A 27,290-nucleotide genomic window follows, 5' to 3' on the forward strand; every position below is an offset into this window, starting at 1 on the left:
AAATAGTGCTCCTATGAACACTGGGGTGCATGTATCTTTTCAAATTATAGTTTTGTCTGGATATATGCCCAGGAGTGGGAGTGCTGCATCATATGGTAACTCTATTTTTAGTTTTTTGAAGAACCTCCATACTGTTTTCCATGGTGGCTGCACCAAGCTACATTCCCACCAATAGGAGGGTTCCCTTTTCTCCACACCCTCTCCAGCATTTTTAATAATGACCATTCTGACTGGTATGTGGTGGTACCTCGTTGTGGTTTCAATTTGCAGTTCTGTAATAATTAGCAATGTTGAACATCTTTTCATATGCCTATTGGCCATCTATTTATCTTCTTTGGAGAATACCTATCTAGGTCTTCTGCCCATTTTTTGATTGGATTATTTTTGAGTTATATGAGCTGTTTGTATATTTTGGAAATTAAGCTTCTGTCAGTTGCATCCTTTGCAGATACTTTCCCCTAGTTCGTAGGTTGTCTTTTCATTTTGTTTATGTTATGTGCAAAAGCTTGTAAGTTTAAGTCCCATTTGTTTATTTTTGCTTTTATTTCTTATTGCCTTGGGAGCCTGACCTAAGAAAACATTGGTATGATTTGTCTTATATCTAAGTTAAAGATTGGTTATTTTGATTTGAGTATTAATAAAGAATATTAACTGGAGTTATAATATGTTAGCCTGTTTTTTAAATATACTAACAATATTGCATATTCCATAGGAAATTAATAGAAAATTGCAAGCAGTAGAATCAGGGTTAATTGCCTTACGTGAGACAAACAAACATCTAGAACACAAAGATAATGAACTTAGACAAAAGAAGAAGGAGCTTCTTGAAAGGAAAACCAAGAAAAGACAACTGGAACAAAAAATTAATTCCAAACTAGGAAGGTATCTTTCAGCCTATTTTGGGGTAAGGGGGTTGGGTGGTACAAAAGCACTATAAGGATATTGTTAGTTATACATTGTAATGACGACACAATTCCCACCAGCACTCTGTGTACAATTTCTCTCTCAAACTTACACCCTCCTCCTACCCAAAACATGGGACAAAGGGAGGCGAATCTTAAGTGTTGTGAGTTTTTCTGTTCCCTGATCTGCTGTTCTCATCCCTGGACCCCTTTCTGTTCTTAAAAATTATTGAGGACCTTGAGGAAGTTTTGTTTATATGGATTATATCTATTGATATTTACCAAATTAGAAATTAAATTCATTAAAATGATAATAAAGCCATATATTAACATATTTATGAACAGTTTTCCAAACAAAATACATTTAGCAAGAAGAATGACATTGTTTTTACATTTTTGTAAATCTCTTTAGATGAAGTCAGTTGTTTTTCATATGTGCTTCTGCATTCACTTGGTTGTGAGATGGTTTGGTTCAAGTATATGAAGAAAATCTGGCCTCACATAGATATGCAGCTGGAAAAGGGAGAAGTGCTTTAATAGACTTTTCAGTGTATGTATTCTTTAATGTTACATCAAAACTTGCCAAGGTGTGGTTTGTGAAAGTTTAGTTGCAACGTGGAATGTGAACTCATCAGTGAAGTTGTGCACTCTTACATTACTTTAAGTGCATCATTCACCCATGAATGACTTTGTTACATTATGCTAGCTTACTGTGAGATCCCAGGCAATTGTTCTCAGAACCTATTGTTTTATTTTGAATTTAGATATTTTATAGAAACTTGGAATATATAAGATGGGATAAAAGCTATTAGGGTGTTCAGTCTAGGGGAAAGGAACTGTGGCTTCCAGTTTCAAAGCTTTTCCCATGTCCTGTCATGACACAGCGCAGACCTTTCTGTTGTGATTGTTCTTTTATGCTTCTTTGCTATAGAATAAAAATATAGATATTAATAACATAATAAATGACAGCTTATTGTCTTGAATAAGGTACAAGTTTACCTTGATCTAATATAATAGTGTTTCTAAACACATTCATAAATTAAATCATATTTTAAATGCTTTAAGAAAAAAAAAATTTTTAAGCAAACAATTGCCCATTAACTTTTGTTTAAAAAGTCAGTAGTGTACCTCGGTTGCTTAAAGCAAGATATAGCTATTTAGTCTAACTGACTGCCTAGAATTTTTTTCTACTTTAACCCTTCACTTGAATCTTCAGTCATCTACAAGACATTTACTGTTGGGCTGCTGTATTGTACTCATTGTCTAAAGCTAAACTTTCTCATAAAGTAATGTTGATTTTTGTAGTGCAGTAACCTTTCATAGCCATTGTCATCCTGCTGTCTCATACCTCCAGTTACTCACTTTGGAATACTGCAGTGGTGACATGGTTAGTGGTCTCTACTTGACTAGTCTCCTTCTCCATTCAGTGCATCCAGAATACTGTCATCCAGTTTATCTTCATATTCCTTCCCCCTTCAAGAATATCTGTTATAGCTCCCTACCTTTACTACATGAAACTTAATTAAATACTGCTTTCCTTTAGATTGGCTTTCAAGTTTTTCACAATCTTATTTCACTCCACCCATTCTGATTTCCACCCTGTCTTCCCCAAAGTCTCTTCATGTACCATTCAGTCCACTCTCTACAGCATCCACTGAACTTATTAATTCTTGTTTATTATTGCTTCCATCGTTTGTTCTTGATTTTTCCCTTGAGGCAACATGATGTAGTGGAAAGACCTGGACTTCGATGTGAAACACATCTTACAGCTTAGTATCTGGGATCTTAGGTAACAACTTATGAGCCTTAGTTTCTTCATCTTAAAGAGCAAAGTATTAACCTTTAGGATTGTTGTATTGCCTTTTCATCATATTTCTTTTTACCTGTTAATCAGATCTCCACAGTTAAGCTCCTTCAGGGAAGGGACTATATTTATAAACAATGTTTATCAGTTATGGGCCAGACACTATACTGTGTTACATAATTTGCCTTTTTTTAGTATTCACCAGAGCCCTGTAGGAGAAGTACTATTATTATTTACAGTTTATAGATGAGGAAACTGAAGCTCAGAGAAGTAAGTTGTTCAGTTATATTGCTCATTAGTGGCAAAGAGGAAATTTAAATCCATCTTTCTGATTCCAGATCCTATATCATTAGCCACTAGCATTACCTAGACTATGCTGGGCACATACTCTATCTCAAAAAATACTTTTCAATCTTGAGTGGTTGCATAAAATGATTGTTTAATCTAGAAGCTAGTAGTTAACATCTGAGTAGCATTGCTAAACAGCCCACCCATAAAGCAGCAGGGGGCCTAAGAATTTGGGCTCAATCCTTGTGTTTTCTCTGATTTCCACATCATTATGCATTTCATACAGTTTAAAGCTGATGGAACAGGATACTTGCAACCTTGAAGAGGAAGAACGAAAAACAGGCACCAAAATCAAAGAAATAAATGTTCAAAAAGCCAAACTTGTTACTGAATTAACAAACCTGATAAAGGTAAGCCATTTTCTTAATTTTAGTCATATTTTTTTTGTTGCAGGTCGACCGCAAAATCTTAGCAAGAGATTTTCATCAGTAATTTCAGCTCTCTGTTGTCTGACATTTCTCATTACAGATCAGTAAATTGGTTTAAAGCACTCATTAAGCTAAATTATTTTATTCCAGATGACTCAAATATACAAGAAAACTTTAAAATTCTCTTAGAATAAAATTATAAAAAGAATTATTTGAGAGAGGTATCAGTCGCATTAGAAAAATGTTATTTTTTTCATGGTTTATAATTTTGTTTTTTAAAAGAAACTGTGTATTGTTTTTCTTAGTTGTAAAACAAACTCATAGGTGTTTTTACTCCTAGATTTGTACTTCTTTGCATATACAAAAAGTAGATTTAATTCTTCAAAATACTACAGTGATCTCCGAGAAGAACAAATTAGAATCAGATTATATGGCTGCTGCATCACAGCTACGTCTCACAGAGGTAAAATGTTTGCTTTTATTTTTTATTTTGGGGCTTCAGACCAGTTTGAAAATGTGTGTGTGGGGGGGTGTGTGTATGTATATACGTATATGTGTGTGTGTGTGTATATATATATATATCATGCCTTGTAATATGCAGTTTTTTTATGCTCTTTAATTTACAAATTTAATGCATCCTGCTGATGAGGAAGCAATATTTGAAACCCTTTGTATGTATTCTGCATTTTGTTATTTGATTGGGGGAGGGGTGGTAATAATCAAGAGAATTAGAGTCCGTGATTTAGTCACTTGAAAACCAAAGTCTCATGTCTGCTTTCTTAACCAATATAAATTATAGTTGTTACTGTTACCAAGTAGCAACTAGTAGCTTTTATTGCAGTTTGTATCCCATAAAGTAAACTGCAGATGAGTTCTAATCAACACTAAGAGTGGCCTTAGTGTGTAATCTTGGTGATTTAATCTTCTGTTAATACCTGTGAAACGATGATAAATATTGAAATAGTGGGGGGTCGGGGCTGATGTACTAAGTTAACATAAATTCCAAAGAAGAACTAGCAACAAAATGAGTTAGTATAACAGTGGCATAGTTTTTGAGCCTTCCAAATCCTTTCCCAAAAACAGAAGAGCAACTAGGATAACATAACAGTTAACAAACAACCCATGGACAACATAGACAACAAACCAAGCTTTAAGGTATCCCTATAGGTATACTGCAGTATATTGTCACACTTAACCACCCAGGGTTAACATCAGGCTAGTTAAGGGCTTAGTCCCCAATAAAACTACCCTTACTTCAAATGCTAGCTGCAAGTTCAGAGGTCCCCAGGCCACCTGCACTTCTGACCAACTGGCTACAAATTCAAGGGTTCTTATGATTCCCCCAGGTTCTGTAATTAACTAGAGCGACAGAACTGAAGAAAAGGCTATATTTAACGATTACAGTTTTATTATAAACGATACAAATCCCTACTAGTCAAATGAAGAGACATGTAGGGTGAGGTCTGGGAGGGTCCTGAACACAGTTTTGTACACTTTTCTGGTGAAATCAGGATGTGTCACCCTCCTAGCATCAGTGTGTTCACTAACCAAGAAGCTCTATAGAGCTTGTCCTGTGTTCAGGACATTTATTGGGGTTGCATTACCTAGGCATGATTGATTGGATCATTGGCCATGTGGTTGAACTCAATCTCCAGCCCTTCTCCCTGGAATTCAGGAGATTGGGAGGACAATAATAAGACTCAAAGCCCCAGCCCTCCCCTCTAGTCACATGATTTGTCTTTCTGGCTTTGCCTTCCCCCATCCTGAGTCACTCCTTAGCATATTAAAGTCAGGTGTGATCCTAGTAGGGGCCCATGAATAACAAAGACAGACACTCCTATCACTCAGACAATTCCTAGGGTTTTAGAGTCTTCCTCCCAAGAACCAGGGACAAACATCAGTCAAATTCTATATTTTACAATACCCGTGAACTCCAAAATATAGGTGGGTACGATCGAATCAGCAGCAGCATTAAGACTGGTGTGGTATCAGAAAGTATGTGGTAAGAAGCAGAGGGAAGGCTCCAAGAATCCAAAAATCAAGTCACTAACAGGTACTCATCTCTAAAGAAAAGAGGCCCCATTTGGTGTGGAAAGTTCAGCAGACCAATTTGAGAGCAGCTGAAACTGGGAGGTGACTGTAGACTCAAGAAAGGTCAGGTGGTGCTGGGGTGGTGGTTCAGGCCCTGTGAACTCTCAAATTAACCGAAACTGCTTTGCAGAACAAAGTTGCTTACTGAGGAGAACTAGAACTACAGGATAGACTAAGGAGATAGTAAGCATGTATCATGTGATTATAAGGCTGACACAGTAGCTAAAGGCACAACACTCTAAACATGGGAGAAGGGAGACAGTGTAAGTAAAATGGAATGTATTTGCTGATTGTCCTATGGGTACTATCAGGAAATAAAAGGATACTACTTCAGATTAGATGCTTTGGGAGAGGGAAATGAGGGAGAATTTCAATATTGTTTATAGTAGGAACCGGTATCTCAAAAAAGATATTAAGGCTGTAAGGATATTGTATAAGATATTTTGCACATAAATAATGTTTCAAATAAAAATAGCTTTCCTAAATGCCAAAAATAGATGAAAAACGGAGAAGGGGACAATATAAAACAGATTACATCACTGAAGATTATATATTTAATTTATATACATATTAAGACAAAACAATGGCAGAACTTAGGCCAAACATCAATCATATCATTAAATATAAATGGAGACAATTTATCTTTTTTAAAAAATTTTTGAAGTAAATTCCAATACTATGCATAATATGAGAGTCATATCTAAAAGAAAGAGATTCAAAAAGGTTTAAAATGAAAGGACAATGAGCACAAGGGATCTTTTGGGGTCAAAAAGACTCAATATTAATCAAAAATACATGATAAACCTATGAATTTCATAGTTGATGCTTAAAATAATAATGGTCACCTTTGGAGGATATTAGGAAACAAGCTCATGATTTTGAAAAATGGCAAAGAAAGAATCTAGCATTTATGCTGTCTTTTTTATGTGAACTATTTAGGATAAACAAATGAGATGGGGAAGTTAGTTTTTCTTTACAGAAGTATTTCAGTTAATAAATGGCAGAGGGAAAAAAAAGAAAAAAGAAAGAAAATAAATGCAGATGGAATTATACTGTTAGAATATCACCACCTTGTAGCTGCTAATGAATCAGTGGATCACATTAGCTGCTAACATCACAAAAAGATAGCCAGATATTTATTTATGTGTATCCTGATGGAAGGACATAACACAACACCACCTATGAACTAATCTTGTGAAAAAATCAAATTTCAATCCGATTAAGCCTCTAGAACAAGGTTTCTCAATCTCAGCACTATGAATATTTTGAACTGGATAATTCTTTTTGTGGGGGGCTGTCTTTACCAGCATCCCTGGCCTCTATTTGCTAGATGCCAGTAGTACACTGTTCCCTCAGCTGTGACAACCAAAAATATTTCCAGACACTGCCCTGGGGAGCAGAATTGCCCCCATTTCAGAACCATTGCTCTAAAACTACCAGTTTATAGGAAATAACAGGAGAGCAAAAAATATGCTAAATGACTCCACAGGAAAACAGTCAGCAAAATCTAGAACGTAAGGGACTATATAGGGACAAATCATTTACTTTAGTGCTGTCCAATAGGAATATAGTGCAAGCTGTATGTCATTAATAAAGTCTCTAGTGACCAAATTTTAAAAAGTAAAAAAAAAAAATAGGTAAAATTATCTATCCATTTAATAGTATATTTAACTCAGTAAATTAAAATGTTATTAAAACATGTAATCAATATTGGAAAATTATTGAGATATTTTACAATTTTATAAGCCTTCAAAATACTGTAATAAATACATCTGAATTCAGATGATAAATTTTCATCAGAAATATTAGATTTTATAAAACCTAAGAGTTGCAAAAATAAATTCATATACTCAGATTATTCTAAACATTTCCCGGTGGCTAAAGCGAGCATTGATTTTAAATTTTAAATTATTTTAAATTAAAAATTTAGTCTCTCAGAACTCTAGTCACATATGACCTGTGCCTTACTTATTGGGCAGTGCAGTACTGTAACTAAGATAAAAAGGGGAGAGGAAATGTATAAGCTAAAAGGGACTTAAAAAACGTACTAACCAAATACTGTGTGTGGACATTATTTTGATCCTGATTTGAGCAAAGTAACTGCTTAAAAAAGAAGTTCTAAGAAATGGAATTTTGAATATTGACTCAATATCTGATAATATTAGAGTTTACTGATAGTATTTTTTAAGTTTGATAATGTGGTTATGGATTTATCTTTTAGAAATACATTGCCATAATATTTACAAAGAAAATAATGTTTGGAATTGCTTCAAAATAATCCAGGGAGGGGGCCGTGTGGGGAGGGAGTGTAGATGAAACTGTGATGGTCATGAGTTGAAAATTGTTGAAGAAGCTGGATGGTAGATACATAAAGGCTTATTATACTGTTCTCTCTCCTGTTTCATATATTTCTACATTTCCCATAATAAAAAGTAAATGTTTCCATTCTTGGCCATGATGAAACAGGGGCTCAGTTTACCCTCTTATTTTAAACCACTAAAAGATGCGACGGGGGCTTCCCCGGTGGCGCAATGGTTGAGAGTCCGCCTGCCGATGCAGGGGACACAGGTTCGTGCCCCGGTCCGGGAAGATCCCACATGCCGCGGAGCGGCTGGGCCCGTGAGCCATGGCTGCTGAGCCTGCTCGTCCGGAGCCTGTGCTCCGCAACGGGAGAGGCCACAACAGTGAGAGGCCCGCGTACTGCAAAAAAAAAAAAAAAAAGATGCGACGAAGTATATAAAACAAAGATTTTCAGACATTGAATAACAGGCAGCACAGGACAGTGATTCCCTAAGAGAAGGGAAAACAGAACCAGGTGAGCTCTACAATTGCCTTAGCTTATTGCCTGGAGAGTTTCTAGGCCACGATGTAGGGAAGAGGGAGGGATTTAAGAGGAGAGAGCATAACAGTACAAATCCTACAGACATTAAAAGAATTTGTTCATTGAAATGAACAAATTTCTTAAAAGATACAAGCTATCAAAGATCACTGAAGAAGGAGCTAATTAGAATAGCCCTATATTTACTAAAGAAATCATATTTGTAGTTAAAAGCCTTCCCATAAAGAAAACCACAGGCCCAGAGGCTTCACTGGTGAATTCTACCAAGCATTTAAAAGAATTAATATCAATTCTACCTAAAGTCTAGAAAAGGTGAAAAGGAAGGGAATACTTAACACATTATATGAGGCCAGCCTTAGATATCAAAACCAGACAAAAGAAAACTACAGACCAATATCTCTCATGAACATAGATGAAGAAATTCTTAATAAAATGTTAGCAAATCAAATTCAGCAGTATATAAGGGTAGTATATCCTAAGCAAATGAGTTTATCCCAGAAATACAAGGTTGATTTAACATGTGGAAATTCCTAAGTGTAAATTCACCACATTAACTAGAGAAAAACCACATCATCTCATCTCAATATATGCAGAAAAAATATTTGACAAAATCCAGTATCCTTGTATGATAAAAACTTTCTGCATCTAGAAATAGAAGGAAACTTCATCCTTCTGATACCCAGTGGTGGAAACAAGGAAAATGCTCACTCGCCAATTTTGTTTCACATTGTGCTGGAGGTTCTAGCCAGTACAACAAGGCAAGAAAAAGAGAAGGCTTACATATTGAAAAGGGAGAAGAAACTTGCCCATTTCAGACAAATATGATCATTTCTGTGGAAAATATTAAGGAATGTACAGAAATGCTTCTAGTTGAATTTAGCAAGGTTGCAGGATACAAGTTCAATATGTAGAAATCAGTTGTGGTTCTGTCTGTTAGCAGTGAACAATTTGAAACTGAAATTTAAAAATACTGTGTACAATAGCATCAAAAATATTAAGTATGTAGGGATGTATATATTTTGGGTTGGCCAAAAAGTTCATTCGGGTTTATTTGTGAGATGTTACAAAAACCCGAACGAACTTTTTGGCCAGCCCAATATATATGACCTATACACTAAAAACTATACAAGTAAATGGAACTGATTGTGTTCATGGATCAGTGATTCAAGATTTGTTAGAATGCCAGTGCTCCTCCAAAGCTGTAGATTCGGTAAAATTCCTAGCAGGGTTTTTGGAAGGGTTAAAAGTTTTTGGAAGTTGACAAGCTAATTCTAGAATGCAGTGGGCTTAGAAGAACTTTGAAAAAGAACAAATTGTATGACAGAAACTACCTAATTTTAAGACTTATTACAAAGCTACAGTAATGAAGACACCATTGTATTGGTGTAAAAATAGACATATGGATCAGTGGAACAGAGAATCCAGACATAGATACACATATACACAGTCAGTTGTTTTTTGGCAAAGATACTGAGGCAATTTAGTGTAGAAAGAATAGTTTAACCAATAGTGCTGGGACAATTGAATAGTCAAAAAATGAACCACAACCCTTACCTCATACCATATACAAATGGATCACAGACTTAAATGTAAGAACTAAAGCTATAAAACTTCTTGAAGAAAACATAAGAGAAAATCTTAGTGACCTTAGTTTTGACAAAATAGAATAAATAGAACACTAAAAGCATGAATTATAAAGGGAAAGAAACCAGAAGTTGTACTTCCTCAAAATTAAAAATTTTTTCAGTAGACACTTAAGAAAAGGCAGGCTACACACTGGGGAAATGTATTTGCAAACCATACATCTGACAGAGGACTGGTATTTAGATGAAGGGCTCTTACTATGGGCCAAATCTAGCCTAAGGTCTGTTTATGTAGAGTCCCTGCAAGCTAAGAATAGTTTTTGCATTTTTAAAAGCCTGCACCCAAAAAAGAAGAATATGTGACAGACTGTATGTGGCTCTCAAAACCTAAAATATTTACTTAGTGGCTCTGTATAGAAAAAGTTTGCTGACCCCCGATAGATACTATAAAAAGAACTCTTAACAATCATTAATATAAGGAAGACAATTCAGTCAAAAAAACAGGCCAAAGATTTAAACATATTCTTCACTAAAGTATACAGAGAGCAAATGAGCACATGAAAAGGTGCCCAACCTTATTAGTCAGTAGGGAAATGTGAATTAAAGCCATAATGAGCTATCACCACAGACCTACTAGAATGATTTAGAATTTTAAGACTGACTAAACCAAAGTGCTTGTGAGGGTGTGGAGCATCTGGCACTTGCATACATTTCTAGTAGAGATTTAAAGTGAATAACCACTTTGGAAGACCATTTGAGAGATTCTTAAATGCTAAACATATACCTGCCGTGTGATCCAGCCATTCCTCTCCCAGTATTTACCCAAGAGAAATAAAAGCATACGTCCATGAAAGACTGGTATACAAATGTGTAGCAACTTTCTTTGTAATAGCTAAAAAATATGAAATTCTACAAAATGCAGAATGCTTAGTGGCTGAAATAAATCAGTGGTTGCCTGCAAAGGGTACAGTGGGATGGATTACAGAGGGGTACACAGTTGTTGAAGGCGATAGATATGTTCATTATTGGTGGTGATGGTTTCACTGATGTACATATTTGTCAAAATTCATCAACTTGTATACTTTATGTATGTGCAGGTTATTCATTAGTTACACTTCAGAACTGAAAAATTTAAGGAAAAAACTTATGAAGTCTTTTTTCAAGTATGAAATTTTATATACAAGAGTAAAACGAGTAATATAACATCCATGTGTCCACTGTCCCTTCTAACAGATATAACACTTCACCATATTTGTTGCAGGGTTTTAAGACTATTCATATATTCAGAGTTTCCTTGTACCCTTTCCTATCTATCCTTCTACTTTGCTAGAATATACTCCTTTCTGGCAGTGGTCTGTACATGATTCACTTTACACTTAACCAGAAACAAACGTGTTGTGTAAAAGTGAACAGTGAAAAGTATCTTTCAGTGGAAAGAGTCTTTAGAGGCTGGGTAGCCATAGGATTGCATAGATGAATGGAAAGATTAAATCAGAGTAGAAGAACAGCTTCATTGTTCTGAAGCCAGCTTCTTCAAACTCTCTGGCTTCTTGAAAAAGCTTATGGCTAGAAGAAATAGGAAAAAAACAAGAATTTTGCTAGCAGGTAAGCATCTTAAAGTACGCCAGCACAAACACACCTAGCCAAAAGGAGCTGAAGGTCAGGTTCCATATCCTGGGGTTGGTAGTTCAGTTTGAGCAAAAAACGGAGGGTTGGAAGAGGAGAAAGTTCCTTCCCTCTCCCTACCCCACCCAAAGAAAAGGGGTGGACGAAGACAAGAAGGCAGCGGGTGTAGCAGTAGTCACTCTGAATATGTAGAAGAGATCTGGCAAAGAAACTTGGGTGGGGGGTGTGAGGGTGGGTGCTGGATGTGGAACAGGTTTCCAACAGAGAGCTCATCAGTGTTTACTTCGTGGGAGCATAAGGGAAGTCATCTGCAGACCATGTGTTCTCTTGGTAAATAATGATAGAGCCCATGCCGAAGTTTCTTCGTTGATTGAGCCTGTGAACCTGGTTGTTGAGTATAGTGTTATAGAAGAGATTTCATGAAGGAATTGACCCCTTATGCAGATATATGGAGCTTTCCATCCGGTCACATGAGACAGTATTTGATCCTGCTGCCTGAAGTTTTGTTTTTGAATTAAGTGTCAATGAGAACTTAAGAAAATTATGGGTGTCGTGTTACAGAAGTATCACAAAATCATGTTAACTTTGGAGTAAGCCTGCTCCCAGACTTCAGCCGCTGTTGACATGGTTAGAGATACTCTTCAGCAGCCTTAGTTCACATAGATGTACTAAGATTAGGTGCAAACTGTGACTCATCCATTTTGTTAGTAGTAGCAGAAATAGTAATATTTTGAGTTGAGCTGACTACTCTGGAGAGTAGGGAAGTTCTTGTGAGGAGGTTTTGTTTTCAGTCTTTGAGACACTAATTTTTTACAGATGGCCACATTATACTGTCTAGAGAAATAATCTGATTAGCTGCGTGTCACTCTAGATTTTGTTACCTGGAAATAATACCCACTCAGTTCTCAGCCTCTTACCATACTCACACACACATCTTGTCAGGTTTTTCCATACTAATCTTACTTGGTACTACCCCTGGCTTTATTTTGTATTTCCTCAACAGTATTTTGCAGCATGGTTTCCCTTTGTTACATGTTGATCTGAAAGTTATTAAATGCTTTTTATTCATAATTTTCTTACCAACCCTTTTGTAAGGTTCTTTTATTTCTTACACTATGTTTTGATAAGTTTTGTTACTGACTGATCATAGTCACCAACCACACATTTTAAACAGTCAAGAATGATGAGTAAAAGATACAGAAAAGAGTGTTTGATAGTTCATTTTCTCTTTCATTTGCTCTTTTTCCTTCTCATGTTTGCTGTCACTTACCCATATTTGCTCTTACCTATTCTTCCTGTCCTACTGCATTTGAAACAAAAAGAAATCATTTCCTTCCTTCCTTCCCTCCCTCCCCTCCTCCTTTGGACACACTGCAGGTTGTACTAAGGAACCATTACTGCCACTTCAGGGTTTGTCTTTTACCCTGATCATGAAAACAAGTTCACAAAAGAAGACTGACACAAAAATTCAGTAGGGATTGTATTCGTGAAGGAACTTAGGGATAACTAACCACCACTGAGTTTGAAACTTCCTCAAATTATTGGAAGGCAAATAGGGGAAAAAGGGTTCCAGACCCATAAAACATCTCCAGAGGTATGTCATTACCTTCTGGAATACTTTTATGACAAGTTAATAAGCTGACTGAATCCAAATATGGAGTGGACAGATGGATGTACATGTTACTTGGTTTTTTACTTTGGGCAGCGTTCCTAACCACTCCAAGCCTCTTGTCTTCAGCCATAGGTATTATGGTACCTAACTTGCAGGGATATTTGTGATAGTAAATTTAATAATATACATCATGATGCTTAGTGTGTGCCTAGCATGAAGCCCAAATTTCCTTAAGAAGTATAGATTTACATCAGGATTAATATTACAAGAATTGGAAGTTGTTAAATTTATTTATCCTAATACTAAATTTAGAAATTCTGTGCTTTCATCTAATGTTCTTTCCTCTGCCTGCCTGCTTACTACTCTCCCACAAAAAACAACTTCAGAGGACTTTTTTCCCCCAATTTAAATGAGATATATGTATTTGGCGGGAAAAAATCCTTTCCCAAGTAAATAGTATTATTGTCACTGCTTCACTGTTTACTATTAGATTGATTGAAATAGAATTTGTAAGCTTGTATATTAAAACGTCAGTGAAGACCACTGTTTTCTAAACTTCAAATTCGACGTTAAAATTCTAAGCTGCTTAAAAAAAAGATTAAATACTTTTCATATTTCTAAAATACATATGCAGTCCAATATGAACGAAAACTTACGGTTAACATTTGAATTTGAAATCAATTAAATTGGAATGAAGTTTGATTCTTTATATGAAAGGAAAATTGAGGAAGAAATGTTTTAATCTACAACCAGTTTTTAAGTAAAAGTTTATGCTACCTAGAACGTAGCTTAATTCCTTTCACACCAAAATGGCTTTCATTTTGTTTCACTCTTATTTTAATAAGTAGAATATTTACTGTGTTAAGTTTTATGTGCAACATATATTTAGTAAGAAATTCTGGGAACAATCTGATTTTTTCCACTAGAGGGCCCTCTTAGAGAAGGTTTTTCTTGTTTAGTGTCAAGGTATTTCTGTACAACTTTCATAACAATTGAACTTTATCAAAAGACTTTCAGAGAAAAGATAATACTTATTCATTTCTTTCAGGGTATGTACCTACAGAGTAATCTTTTCTGAGATGTTGGTGGGGGACATTTTGTAAGTTTGCCATTTTCTCCCCTTATGTTTTACACAGATGAACTGTTTCTGTGGCCTTTTAACTGTTAAAGGCTAGTTTCTATGAAGAAATGTAAATAAGCCCTTTTCACTAGCCTGAATTTACAGTGTTATCTTATATAATTGGACTCTTTCTCCACCCCACCCCCACAGAAAAACTCAGTAAGAATTATGGGGTGGGGGAAGAACAGGTGCTATGTGAATAGTGTCACAAACATGTATGTATAGAAACAACATTGTCTTTTTTTTTTTTTTTTTTTGGTTGCATTGGGTCTTCATTGCTGCGTGCAGGCTTTTCTCTCATTGCGGCAAGCAGGGGCTACTCTTCGTTGTGGTGCACGGGCTTCTCATTGCGGTGGCTTCTCTTGTTGCGAAGCATGGGCTCTAGGCACAAGGGCTTCAGTAGTTGTGGCTCACGAGCTCTAGAGCGCAGTCTCAGTAGATGTGGCGCACGGGCTTAGTTGCTCTGCGGAATGTAGGATCTTGCCGGACCAGGGCTCGAACCCGTGTCCCCTGCATTGGCAGGCATATTCTTAACCACTGCACCACGAGGGAAGCCCTCTGATGAAGATTTTATTAGACATATGCCACCAGACAGAAGGAAACTATTGAATGAGCTTTTGTCCTAAGCCCAGAGCCCCAGATATTCAGCTTGGGAATATTTCTTTCCCATAATGTTCTAATACTTCATTTTAGCAAGATCCAGAGGAATAGGAAGCAGGAAGAGAAGACTTTAGAGGAGTGTTTAGTTCTGTCTAGCTGTCCCATGTTTTGCATTTGCCTGAGTATAATAGGCTCTAGAGAGCAGAGTAAGGGTGACTGGGAGTCTTTAATTTTCTTTTATTTCTCTTGCTGTGTAGGGGCCAAGGAATCCATTCAAGGAAACTTTATATTATACTAACTGATCAGTATAAAGGCTTGCTTGCATTTTCAGATCAGTCCAGTATATATATACTTTTACTAACTTTTGTCTTAGTTTACTTTCTTTGCTGTCAAACTTGTGTGCATAAAAATTACCTCAGGGGCTTCCCTGGTGGCGCAGTGGTTGAGAGTCTGCCTGCCGATGCAGGGGACACGGGTTCGTGCCCCGGTCCGGGAAGATCCCATGTGCTGCGGAGCAGCTGGGCCCGTGAGCCATGGCCGCTGAGCCTGCACGTCCGGAGCCTGTGCTCTACAATGGGAGAGGCCACAACAGTGAGAGGCCCACGTACAGAAAAAAAAAAAAAAATTACCTCAGAACATTATTAATAATACAAATGTCCAGGCCTTGGCCCCAGAGATCTTAATTGAATAGATCTGGCTTGTGGCTGGGACGTCAATACTGTTTAACAAATCTTCCCTCTTGGCTTGTGGCTGGGACATCAATACTGTTTAACAAATCTTCCCTCTATCTCACCCCTGCGCTGGTACTTTTTGTACAGACCAAAGTTTGATGAAAAGAGCCAGCTAAGACCTGTTTTCTTTTTCAGGAACCTAATCATTTGCTACTTCCATCTTAATATCTCTGAACCACATATAAAAAAGGAGATAATACATTTCTTTAAGATGGTAATGAGGATTCTATTAATTACCATATAGGATGGGGGTGATAACCATGGTTGGCACACAGAAGGCATCCCATGATGCCCTTTTTTTTCTTTTTCTTTTTAACATCTTCATTGGAGTATAATTGCTTTACAATGGTGTGTTAGTTTCTGCTTTATAACAAAGTGGATCAGCTATACGTATACATATATCCCCATATCTCTTCCCTCTTGCGTCTCCCTCCCTCCCACCCTCCCTATCCCACCCCTCTAGGTGGTCACAAACCACCAAGCTGATGTCCCTGTGCTATGCGGCTGCTTCCCACTAGCTATCTATTTTACATTTGGTAGTGTATATATGTCCATGCCACTCTCTCACGTCGTCCCAGCTTACCCTTCCCCCTCCCCCTGTCCTCACATACATTCTCTACATCTGTGTCTTTATTCCTCTCCTGCCCCTAGGTTCTTCATGACCTTTTTTTTTTTTTTTAGATTCTATATATATGTGTTAACATACGGTATTTGTTTTCCTCTTTCTGACTTAGTACTTCACTCTGTATGACAGACTCTAGGTCCATCCACCTCACTACAAGTAACTCAGTTTCGTTTCTATTTATGGCTGAGTAATATTCCATTGTATATATGTGCCACATCTTTATCCATTCATCTGTCGATGGACACTTAGGTTGCTTCCATGTCCTCCACGATGCCCTTCTTGTTACACATGAAACTTTTGCCACCTGGCTCTTACCCACCTTGCCACTCTCATCTTTTACATGCTTACCTCTTCTCCAGCCACGTTGAATTTCTTGTTCCCTAAATAAGCAGGCCCTGGAGGCTTCCGTGGCCTGTACGTTTTAAATCACCTGTCCTGGGAATGCCTTCTGCTGCTCCCTCTTAGTAATTTCTTATTTGTCCTTTAAGATCGTTCACTTGTCATAGCTTCTGTGGCCGCTCTGACCTTCCTCCATCCCTTGCCCACACCATACACATACTCTCTTTGCATAATTCCTCTTTCTTTTTTAATGTGCAAAATGGGGATAATAATACTGTACAGTGCTGTGAGAAATAAGGGAATGTGTGTGAAGCACCTAGCACATAAGCTTTCTGTAAATAGTAGCTGTTTCTTGTATGGTAATTAATGACTTTGTGTATCTTTCTTCTTATTCACCTTTCTATGCTCAGTGCATAATAAAATACTGACATTTGATAGGTTCTCAGTAATTATTTGGTGAAGAACGAATGGGTCCATGAATAAATGATTAGCTACATGAAAGGTGCTTGGAAAACTATCAGACATTATTTAAAGGTTCTGCTTACATTTGAATGCTGAGTATTTGGATATGAAGCCTACATACTGTATATATCAAATTTTATTAGAGTATAATTATACATAGCTAAATTAAACTTTCAGAAAAAGGCAGTTAAATTTAAATTTCAGAGCTCTTACAGATTCAAGAAATGCCATATTATTAACATCCTGATATATTTGGAAGTTTAAGTACAAATTTAACCTTTACAATAAAATCAGTCATGGTTTGAGATATGTTTTCAGATGATTTGCTTATCACAATCAGAATTCAATAATATATTTGATATAATGTGGTGGTTTAATAAAAGAGCCCTCTGATTTAACAGTAACATACAAATTTTCAAAATATTTCTTTTTCTTGTATTAGCAACATTTCATCGAGTTGGATGAAAGTAGACAGAGATTATTGCAGAAATGCAGGGAACTTATGAAGAGAGCCAGGCAAGTATGTAACCTGGGTGCAGAGCAGGCCATTTCTCAAGAATATCAGACAGTAAGTATAAAAAGTATATAACGCTACAAGCTAACATATTTAAGACAGTTATTTTCAAGCTTAAAGTGTGTTAGGCATTGTACTGGGCCATGAAAAACACAATGTGCCATAAAATATGAGATTCCCCCACCCCCCTGCCACCAGTTTTAAACTGAGTATGTATGTAAAGTAATTTTGCTCAACAAATTTTCTTCACTATACTCAGACTTGGACACCAGTCTTACTGCTTCATATTTAAGTTATTAAAACATGGGTATTATTTTGCAAAATTATTAATGCCATAACATTCATTCTTCCAGTAAAAAGCTTTTTTCCCCAAGCACCCTTTTAAGAGGTAGGGTCAGGAGATGGGTTATAGCTTTTCATGGAAACATAGTACCAGTAATTGATATATAAGGAACAGTAAAGAGAGGTGATATTTAGACAAACGAAGGCAAAATGAAAATGTTTTCCTGGAAATTAGGGTGTTTATTTACGGTTGAGTGGGAGCTGAATCTTTATGGCTGACATCTGTTGCTAAGGAAAGGAAAAAAAGAGCCTTTCTTTCTTTACATTATGCATATTTTATATTCTGACATATCATTCAGTTAGTAAAATGAGAAGATGCTGCCCTTTCTTCCAAGTTCCACCATTAATTAGGTAGCCCTGTGACCCAAAGCTTTATCTGACAGGTAGGAATAATACCTTGCCTACATACTTATTCTCTCAGAATAATGTCAAAGTAAAATTAGAAATAAAATTTTAAATATCTGGTATTTGTGTGGTTTTTAATTTTTAATTTCAAATGTTATTTCAGTAGATAATGAAATGTCTGCTAAAGATATAAATAGAACTGGAAATAAAACTTATTTGGATTATAATTTTCATATCCTCAAAGATTGTGCTTTATGTTATCAGACCCAGAAACTAGGGAGAATGGATCTGTTTGGATACGTAGTAGGAATTTAGTAGATATTTGTAAGACAATTGAGGGGCTATTGTTTCTAAAAATAAAACTTCTCCAGAATACATTGTGTTATAAAATAAGTAAATATTAATACAATATCTGTACTAATTTTTTCTTTCAGAAAGTAGCATGATTCTATCCTTGATACATGGTACTGTTTTTGAAAGAAACAAGATTAGAACATAGTTCATGTGTTCATTAAAAATGTATTGATTACCTTCTATATATCACATGCACTGAACAAAACACACATACTTTCTTCTCTCTTGAAATTTATATTCTAGTCTGGAGGGTGGGGAAGACAAATCAAAAAGCAAACAGATTATGTCGGGGATAGCAAGAGGTACTAAGAAGAAGAAGAAAACAAGGTAAGGGGCTAGCGTGTCAGGGAAGGCTCCTTTGAGAAGATACTGTCTTAGATGAGTCTTGAATGAAGAGAAGAAATCAGCGAAGTGAAGGTTCGAGGGAAAAGCATTCCAGGCAGAGGAAACAGCTCACACAAAGCTCCTGAGGTAGAAGTATACTTGGCCTGTTTCAGTGGGGCTACAATTTATAATCCAAGCAGAAAGGAGGGCAGAAGCCAGATCCTGTAGGGCCTTATAGACCATAGAAGGAATTTGGGCTCTATTTTGAGATGGAATCCACTGGAGAATTTTAAACAGAAGAGTTATAGAGGTAGGACAACTTCAGTTTGTAAAAGAGCACTCCAACTGCTATATGGAAAATAAAGTAGGGATACCAGAATGGAAGCACAAAGACCATTTAGAAGATTATTGCTTTGGACCAGGCAAGAGATTTTCATGGCATGGATTAGGGTGGAAGCATTAGAGACAGAGCAGTTGACAGACTTGAGGTATCTTTTAATGACAGAACCAGCAGGACTTGCTAATGGATTTGAGTTGAAGGGTAAGAGAGAGAACCCCTAAATTTGTTCATTTACTGAGATGGAAAAGATTGAAGGACAAATCAGTTTGCTCAAATTGGTGGGGAAGGTGAGGAAGTTGAAGATTTGTGTTTCACCATCTTAAATTTGTCTATTAAAGAGTCAAATGAAGATACCAAGTGTTTGGCACATGAGTTCAAATCTCAATGGACAGGTCAGATTCAGCAAAATATACTTAACAAATACCTGAAGGCCTATAGAAGTTGAACTGCTTTCCAAAAGGTTAGGGAAAAAAAGACAGGTTAAGATATTAGATTAATGCAGTGTGTTAGGATCTTTTTCAAGGTTTCAATATTCATTTTGTACATTGTAGCACATAAACTTTTGCAGGTTGTGGTGAAAAAACAATGTACTGCTTTGCCTCGCCCCACAATAAAGTAGCTCTTCTAATTTGTCTCTGTGGCATGGTCTCAGAAGATAGTACTGTGGTGAAATTCTACTGTCAAAGTAATTGGATTCTTAGGATGCTTTTATAGTTCTTCACAAGTACAGTAATAAAGTTCTAACTTCTTGCTCTCTTTCAATGCCCCACATATTCTGGACCCATTCTACCAATTCAGCAAGTACCCACCATTCCAAATGGACACAACTCCTCACCCCCCATGGTATGCAGTGCTCATTCTTTTTTCCAAGCTCCTATCTCCCCTCCGCCTTACTTTTCCCTAGCCATTTGCTTTAAGGCCCAGAGATGGAATCTAGGCCTGAATTCTCTTACTCTCTTGTAGCTCCTGTAGCATGAACTGATACTTCCTTTCTTTCAATCCCATAACCCGTATGATATGTACTGCTTATTTTAATACTCAGCATCAATACACTGCCTAAGGTGTTAGCCCGTGTTATTAAGTATATACATTTTGTTTTCTTTTAAAGTATAAGCTTTTTGAAAGCAAAAAGCCATGTTTATAATTCCTTTGATTCCTTATTGTGTGCTAGCATGCTGTTCAACGCATAGTAGATACTTAACTTACTCAGCAGAATATTTTTCTTTTAACTATTTGAACTATTTTCACTGTACTATCTATAATAATGGACAATATTTTTCTTTTTCAGGCTTTCCAAGATCTTCCAAACACCTTGGATGAAATTGATGCTTTATTAACTGAAGAAAGATCAAGAGCTTCTTGCTTCACAGGACTGAGTCCTACAGTATGCCTCTTTCCCTAATGCCCACTGCAGCCACCACCGTCACCACACCCTCCCCCAAACAGAAACGCATGCGCACGCATGCACATGCGCGCGCGCGCGCGCGCACACACACACACACACACACACACTTCCCTCCAGTACTTGCCTCCCACTCTGTACTGGAGCCCTTGGTAATAATAAGCTAGACAGCAGGAACAATGTGCTTTTAAATGCCAGATTCTGAATCTATTAGAATTTTAAATAGATTCTTCCTAAGGAACACAGTGTTCTGTGCCTTTTCTTTATAAAAAGAATACTTGGGCTAACCTGAAATACTGCAATGTCTATTTTTTCAAGGATAAAAGATGGCATTTTCAGTATGTTACAAGAACATAAATTAACTGCATACAAACAATGCAACAAAAGTGGCATTTTCAGTTAATGTTTTAATTGATGCAAAATTTTCTATAATTTTATCCTTTGGTAGATTAATCTTAAAGATTTTTTTTCTGCCAGGTTGTTGAGGAGTACACGAAAAGAGAAGAAGAAATAGAGCAATTAACTGAGGAACTAAAGATAAAGAAAGTTGAACTGGATAAATATAGGGAAAACATTTCACAGGTAATTATTCAACCGTTTTTTCTCATGTGCTTACCATTAATGATATGGGAATGTAGGATAATGCAAAATGAAATGATACATTGCATTTTTTCTTAGAAGCGTATGTTCTCATGATCAGATTGATATTGATATTAAATTTGTTTTATATAAAGTTTTGTATCAACGCAATGACACTTCTTTTTAAATTGTGTTTTTATATTGCCTTTACTTGCAGGTAAAGGAAAGGTGGCTGAATCCTTTAAAAGAGCTGGTAGAAAAAATTAATGAAAAATTTAGCAATTTTTTTAGTTCCATGCAGTGTGCTGGTGAAATTGATCTCCATACAGAAAATGAGGTAAAATTGCATTTGAAATGTTTCCTGGCAAGTAATTTTAGTTATATGCTAAAGGTACATGTAAATTGTTTATTTACTCTAAAGTTATATCTGTGAAAATTTTGCTTACAAAAAAATTGTCCAAAGGAAGGAAAAGACCATATATGGGATTCCATCAGGCTCACTTTTTTTTTTTTTTTGGTGACATTTGAGATTAGTGACTAATACCTTACAAAGTCTTTTCATATCCAGTCTAAGTAATGGTTATTCAGGTGTGGTAAGCAAATGCATTGCTTTTTGAATCTACTACTCAAGTTTGAAGAGTCATAAACAAATTGGTAAACATAACTGAAATATAGTATAGTATCAGTGGTTTCCTTTTGATCAAAAATTTGAGTTCACAAGAAAATATTTAGAAATTTGGTACTAATTTCTTGAGCTACATTCATGCATTGCAGTTGTGGGTAAAATAAGATTTCCATTAAGAAATGTGTAAAGAGGGACTTCCCTGGCAGTCCAGTGGTTAAGACTTCGCCTTACAGTATAGGGGGTGTGGGTTCAATCCCTGGTCGGGGAGCTAAGATCCCACATGCCTCTCAGCCAAAAAGCCAAAACATAGAATAGAAGCAATATTGTAACAGACTCAATAAAGACTTCAAAAATGGTCCACATCAAAAAATGTGTAAAGAGATGAACTGGGATGTGCTTCAAAATAATTGGGAAAGAGGAGTGGGTGGAGTTATAGATGAAACAAGATTGGTCATGTATTGATCATAGTTGAGACTAGTTGATGGTAGGTACATTAAGCTTATTTTAGGGTTCGAATTTTGTAAATGTTGAAATTTTTCCCTTATAAAGCAAGGTAGCACCTTTATTTCCCCTTAGGAACTTTGCCCCATGACTCCTTTATCTGCTTAGTGTGAGACATAAGGATAGCAAACATCATTTCACTTTAAGTTTTAGTAAGATATTAGACCTGCCATGAGAATTGTCATCTACATAGTGTGGGCTTGTTAGAAGGAAGGGATGTGTTATAACAAATATAATTTATAATATACTTTCTATGTACCAGACACTGTGCCAAGCACTTCTAGGCTTATCTTGTTTAATTCTCAGAACCATTCTATAAAGCAGAATGGTTTAAAACTGTATTTTATAAATAAACTAAAACAGTAAAATATTAGAACCACTTACTCCCTGCAAGCTCTAGAGGTCTCCAAGGATCTATTTAGATAAAACTAATATCATGAGGTTTTAAGTTCTTTACTCTTATAATTGATTCAGTCTATTTTCAAAAAATTGTATGAAATTACCAGAGAAAACTCTCACCTTTCATCAACTTTTTAAATGTTTTATAGGAAGACTATGATAAATATGGAATTCGAATTAGAGTCAAATTTCGCAGTAGCACTCAACTACATGAATTAACTCCTCATCATCAAAGTGGAGGTGAAAGAAGTGTTTCTACTATGTTATACTTGATGGCACTTCAGGAGCTTAATAGATGTCCATTCAGAGTAGTTGATGAAATCAATCAGGTATAGCTTATTCTTTTATTGGGTTTCACTGTATCTTGTAATAGATTTAAATCTAATCATTATTATTGTCATTGTTTAGGGAATGGACCCAATCAATGAACGGAGAGTGTTTGAAATGGTTGTAAATACTGCTTGTAAAGAAAACACATCTCAGTATTTCTTTATTACACCAAAGGTAGGTAATAAGTAACCTAAAAATACTCATACTCAGAAGTCCCTCGTGGCTAAAACATGTAGCATATTTTGGCCCAGTATGTAAATATGAGCAGGAACACTCCCAAAATAGAACTAAAAAGATTATAGTAATATTTATATTATTAAAGGGGACAAGTTCCAGTGACATACTTAATCAGAAACCTTGTTATCAGAGGAAGAAACGTAGGAGGCATAGTATTATGTTCTAGAACTGAGATTTCCTCCATGCTTTTGGCACTTATTCTTCCTCTAAAGAAGTTTCTCTTCTAGCACTAAAAAATGACAGGAGAATATAAACCCTAGAACGCTGGTCCTTCTCATTTCTCCAGAAAGGTCTGTTTTGGTGGTGTGCTCTGCCCTTTTTTAATTCACCACTGCCACTGACTTGGCCCAGAGGCAGTCCTAAGTACCCCATGATCTTCATATATTAACTTTGGGAAAAAAAAAAAAAAAAAAGAATTATCTTCACAGAGAATTTTCCATAAGGTAGGACCATTACAGTGGGAAATTTTCTTTTGTGGGTCAATTATAAAACTGATGTACAGTAATCAAAGATGTATTTATTAATGTAATCAGATTTTTTTAAACTAAAGTGTTCAATGAAGAATTTCATTGGAAATCCTGTCTTAAATTTAATTTTTTATTGAATAGTATAATCTGTCTTCTTTTTCCAGCAGATACCCTGTGGAGTAGCTAGATCTGTTAATTCCCTATTGTTTACCAAACATGTTGGCCTATAAACCAAACCTCCCTGTTATATATACACTTTTCAGGCTACCAGTCTATCACAGTGCCTCACCATAGAAGTTGCTTGAGAAGTGTTTTGTGGATAAAAGAGTGAAAGTATCCTAGGAAAATTCTGGAGGACACACTTTTCCAGGGTCAACCTAAGAAGTTGTATGATCCCATTTGGCCTATGAATATAGAGGGCTCCCAAGGCATGTTGATGATTCCTTAGGCCACGCTTCAGATGCGCTAATTCAAATGAGGATCACAGTCGGGCAGGGTGTATATTGAATTGAGAACTTAAGAGTTTCATTCAAATTACAAATAAAATATATTTGACTATACACATGTAAGGTTGGAAAGTTGTGCTTCTTAACGGAAAGCATTATATGACAGTTTGTTTTAACACTTACAGCTCCTGCAAAATCTTCCTTATAATGAAAAGATGACGGTGTTATTTGTCTACAATGGTCCTCATATGCTAGAACCAAACAGATGGAATTTAAAGGCTTTCCAAAGGAGGCGGCGCCGTATTACATTCACTCAGCCTTCTCAATAAAAGTAAAGGGCAAGAACTTTGGGACTTTTCTGTTAAATCCTGTATATAAGTGTGGCTCAACTGCATAAAAGTTAGATTCATTAAGACTAAAAGATCAGTTATTTTTGGAAACCCGCTATTAGATACAAATGGGTCGATGAAAAGAGACCATAATAACTTCTTTTTGTGGATCATCATCTGGTAGTAAAAATTAAGTCTTCTTGAGTCTTTAGCACTCTGACCATAAGTCATTGGGGTCCCCATTGTCTTCTTGAGTTCTTAGCCCTCTGACCATAAGTCATTGGGTCCCCATTTTTAAAAGTATTTGCTACTCAAAGGTACAGTGGAAGGGCTTATCAATTACAAGAAGTTTAGTTGACATGGTAACCCTGAGCTTTACTTGCAAAGTAATTTTAACTACTTTTAGAGTCTAAAGATGACTCTACAGCTTAAGTCACAGTTTCTCCCAGTGTTATATTTAATTTTTAAAATCTGATATGGAAATGTCTAATGTATAGTAATAATTTATGGCAAATCTATTCATTTCTTCCTATTAAAAAGATACCTTATCTCCACTAGGAAATGGAATTTTATGAGCCTTTAAAAAAAGTTTTATGAGGGCTTCCCTGGTGGCCCAGTGGTTGAGAGTCCGCCTGCCGATGCAGGGGACACGGGTTCGTGCCCCGGTCCGGGAAGATCCCACATGCTGCGGAGCGGCTAGGCCCGTGAGCCATGGCGGCTGAGCCTGCGCGTCCGGAGAAACTTGATACTATAACTATATTGGTATCTCAAAGGAGGGAAAAGTATTGGGGTTCAAAAATGGTAGCAGGGCTTCTTTGAAATGCCTCAGGGTGGCCACTAGATGATGCAAAAAATGCAACCAACAGATTGACAGAGAATAAAATCCAGTGCCGAGGGTTTTTAAAGAATAACCCTGTAAAATGTGGGTAAGGTTTTTTGGGTTTTGGTGGTTTTTTCCTTTTTTTAATTTAAAGTCAATTGTATTTTACATCTTAAATTTCTAAAGCATTTTCATAATTATTTTTAGTAAGATTTTTCTTAAGATTTCATATACTGGTTTCTACAATTTATATTTGAAATTTCTCAGTGTTATGTAAAGAGTGAGGAAAAGCATTGATTTGTTTAAAACCGTAATGTTTTTAGAATCTAAGCTGATATAGGTCCTAAAACTTAGTGTTGATCCTACCCCATTATCTTAGAAAATCTAGTTTAAACTGTTCTTTCAGTGTGAAAGAATTAGATGAGAAAATCATTTGTTTATCTTTGCGTTATACTAATTAACAGTGCCAAAACAAATTCTGTTCTTTTAAATATTGTAAAATAACGGACTAGATCAAGGACATATCTTTGAACAATGGACTGGATCTGTGCCGGTAATAACAGAATTATTTTTTTGACTTGGCAGCTTGACTAAATTGAAGAATTGCAGTCAATTTGGGTTTTGTATGTTCTTAAATAGCCACTGAAATTTATATTCTTGTTAGGTCAAAAAATAAACCTCTTACCTGGACATTTTCTCTTTAAAAAGCTATTTTTTTCTTCATAAAAATTTTAAAAGAGCCTTCCCCTCTTAAACTAAGTCTAATGCATATACTATGAAAATATTTTAAAATAACATTTTTACTAGTGCAAACAACTCATGTAAACCTTGAAAACCTTGGTAACATATTAGTAAATGGATGTTACCAAATGTTTTTGTTGTTTAATACTTTGTTTTCCACCAAAGTATCTTTACTAATATGTGCTTGGTGTAGTTTGTTTATTGTCTGAGTTAGTGCCAGTCATCTTATTTCTGCAAAATGATTATCAATGTGAAAAAGAAGTTTAAAGATTAGGTGTGTTTGAAAATAAAATGGTCAACTACCTTTCAGTTTACATATGCCAATAATTATTCCATACCTTGTTTATAAGCATTTCTCTTTCTAGTGGACAAATACTTGGTTTTACATTGAATGCTGAGCTGTGAAGAACAGTAAGTCTAGCACATTAGTCTCAGCCACTTGAAGCTTCACATATTTTCTGTAAAAGTTGATTTTAATTACATACAAATTGTAAAAACTTCAAATAACAGTCTGATTTGATGAATAAAAAATATTTAAAACCCTAAGGTGCAAGCACGTATTTTTAATGACAAATCTTCATTGATTTTGCCTAAGGAGAGAAATTAAAAGGTTTTTAGCGTTAAGTAAAAGGAAAGATTTCTTGCTGCTTTCTAATTGTTTTTTGGACATGTGCTTATTTTCTTTGGAGTATGAATCTTAGTGTGTAAAAAAAAATGTAATTTGAGGGAATTCCCTGGTGGTCCAGTGATTAGGACTCCACGCTTTCACTGCCGAGGGCCCGGGTTCAATCCCTGGTCGGGGAAGTAAGATCCTGCAAGCTGTGCAGTGCAGTGAAAAAAAAAAGTGTAATTTTGTCCTGCTATTTTGTGTGTGTGTGTGTGTGTGTGTGTGTGTGTGTAATTGGAAAAAAACTCTTTGTGGGAAATGCTACTTTGTTGGTAATAAATGCATATTTTCATATTCTTTTGGTGTATGTCATTTTAAATGAGAACTGTTTTTATATACTTTGAACCTTCATAAGAGTCATCTTGGTTTTCAGATTTGCTGAAAAGTCTATTGAATGCCTACCATTTACAGAACAGTGTTTGGCTGTCCATATTCAAAAGGATAGAAAATGTAGTCCCTTGTCTGCCTGCAAGGAAAT

General features: G+C 36.0%; 1 protein-coding gene across 4 annotated transcripts in view; it reads left to right on the forward strand.

The window, feature by feature from the left end:
• The window catches only part of SMC5 (structural maintenance of chromosomes 5), a 106,352-nt gene extending 79,246 nt beyond the window's left edge, over positions 1-27,106 (forward strand). For 2 of the 4 annotated variants that reach the window (XM_081237986.1, XM_081237988.1), the window contains exons 15-25: positions 713-882; positions 3,281-3,404; positions 3,763-3,885; positions 17,493-17,618; positions 20,068-20,112; positions 20,558-20,653; positions 21,149-21,253; positions 21,468-21,587; positions 22,925-23,104; positions 23,184-23,279; positions 24,441-27,106. In XM_081237986.1, the coding sequence (XP_081094112.1) occupies positions 713-882; positions 3,281-3,404; positions 3,763-3,885; positions 17,493-17,618; positions 20,068-20,112; positions 20,558-20,653; positions 21,149-21,253; positions 21,468-21,587; positions 22,925-23,104; positions 23,184-23,279; positions 24,441-24,584 (1,329 nt within the window). In that variant the 3' untranslated portion in view covers positions 24,585-27,106. The remainder of the gene's footprint in view (positions 1-712; positions 883-3,280; positions 3,405-3,762; positions 3,886-17,492; positions 17,619-20,067; positions 20,113-20,557; positions 20,654-21,148; positions 21,254-21,467; positions 21,588-22,924; positions 23,105-23,183; positions 23,280-24,440) is intronic. The other 2 variants (XM_081237987.1, XM_081237989.1) reach the window with 2 other exon arrangements.
• Positions 27,107-27,290: the final 184 nt, after the last annotated feature.

The sequence above is a fragment of the Mesoplodon bidens genome (genome assembly GCF_964165515.1).
Source record: "Mesoplodon bidens genome assembly, chromosome: 6".
Classification (NCBI taxonomy): domain Eukaryota; kingdom Metazoa; phylum Chordata; class Mammalia; order Artiodactyla; family Ziphiidae; genus Mesoplodon; species Mesoplodon bidens.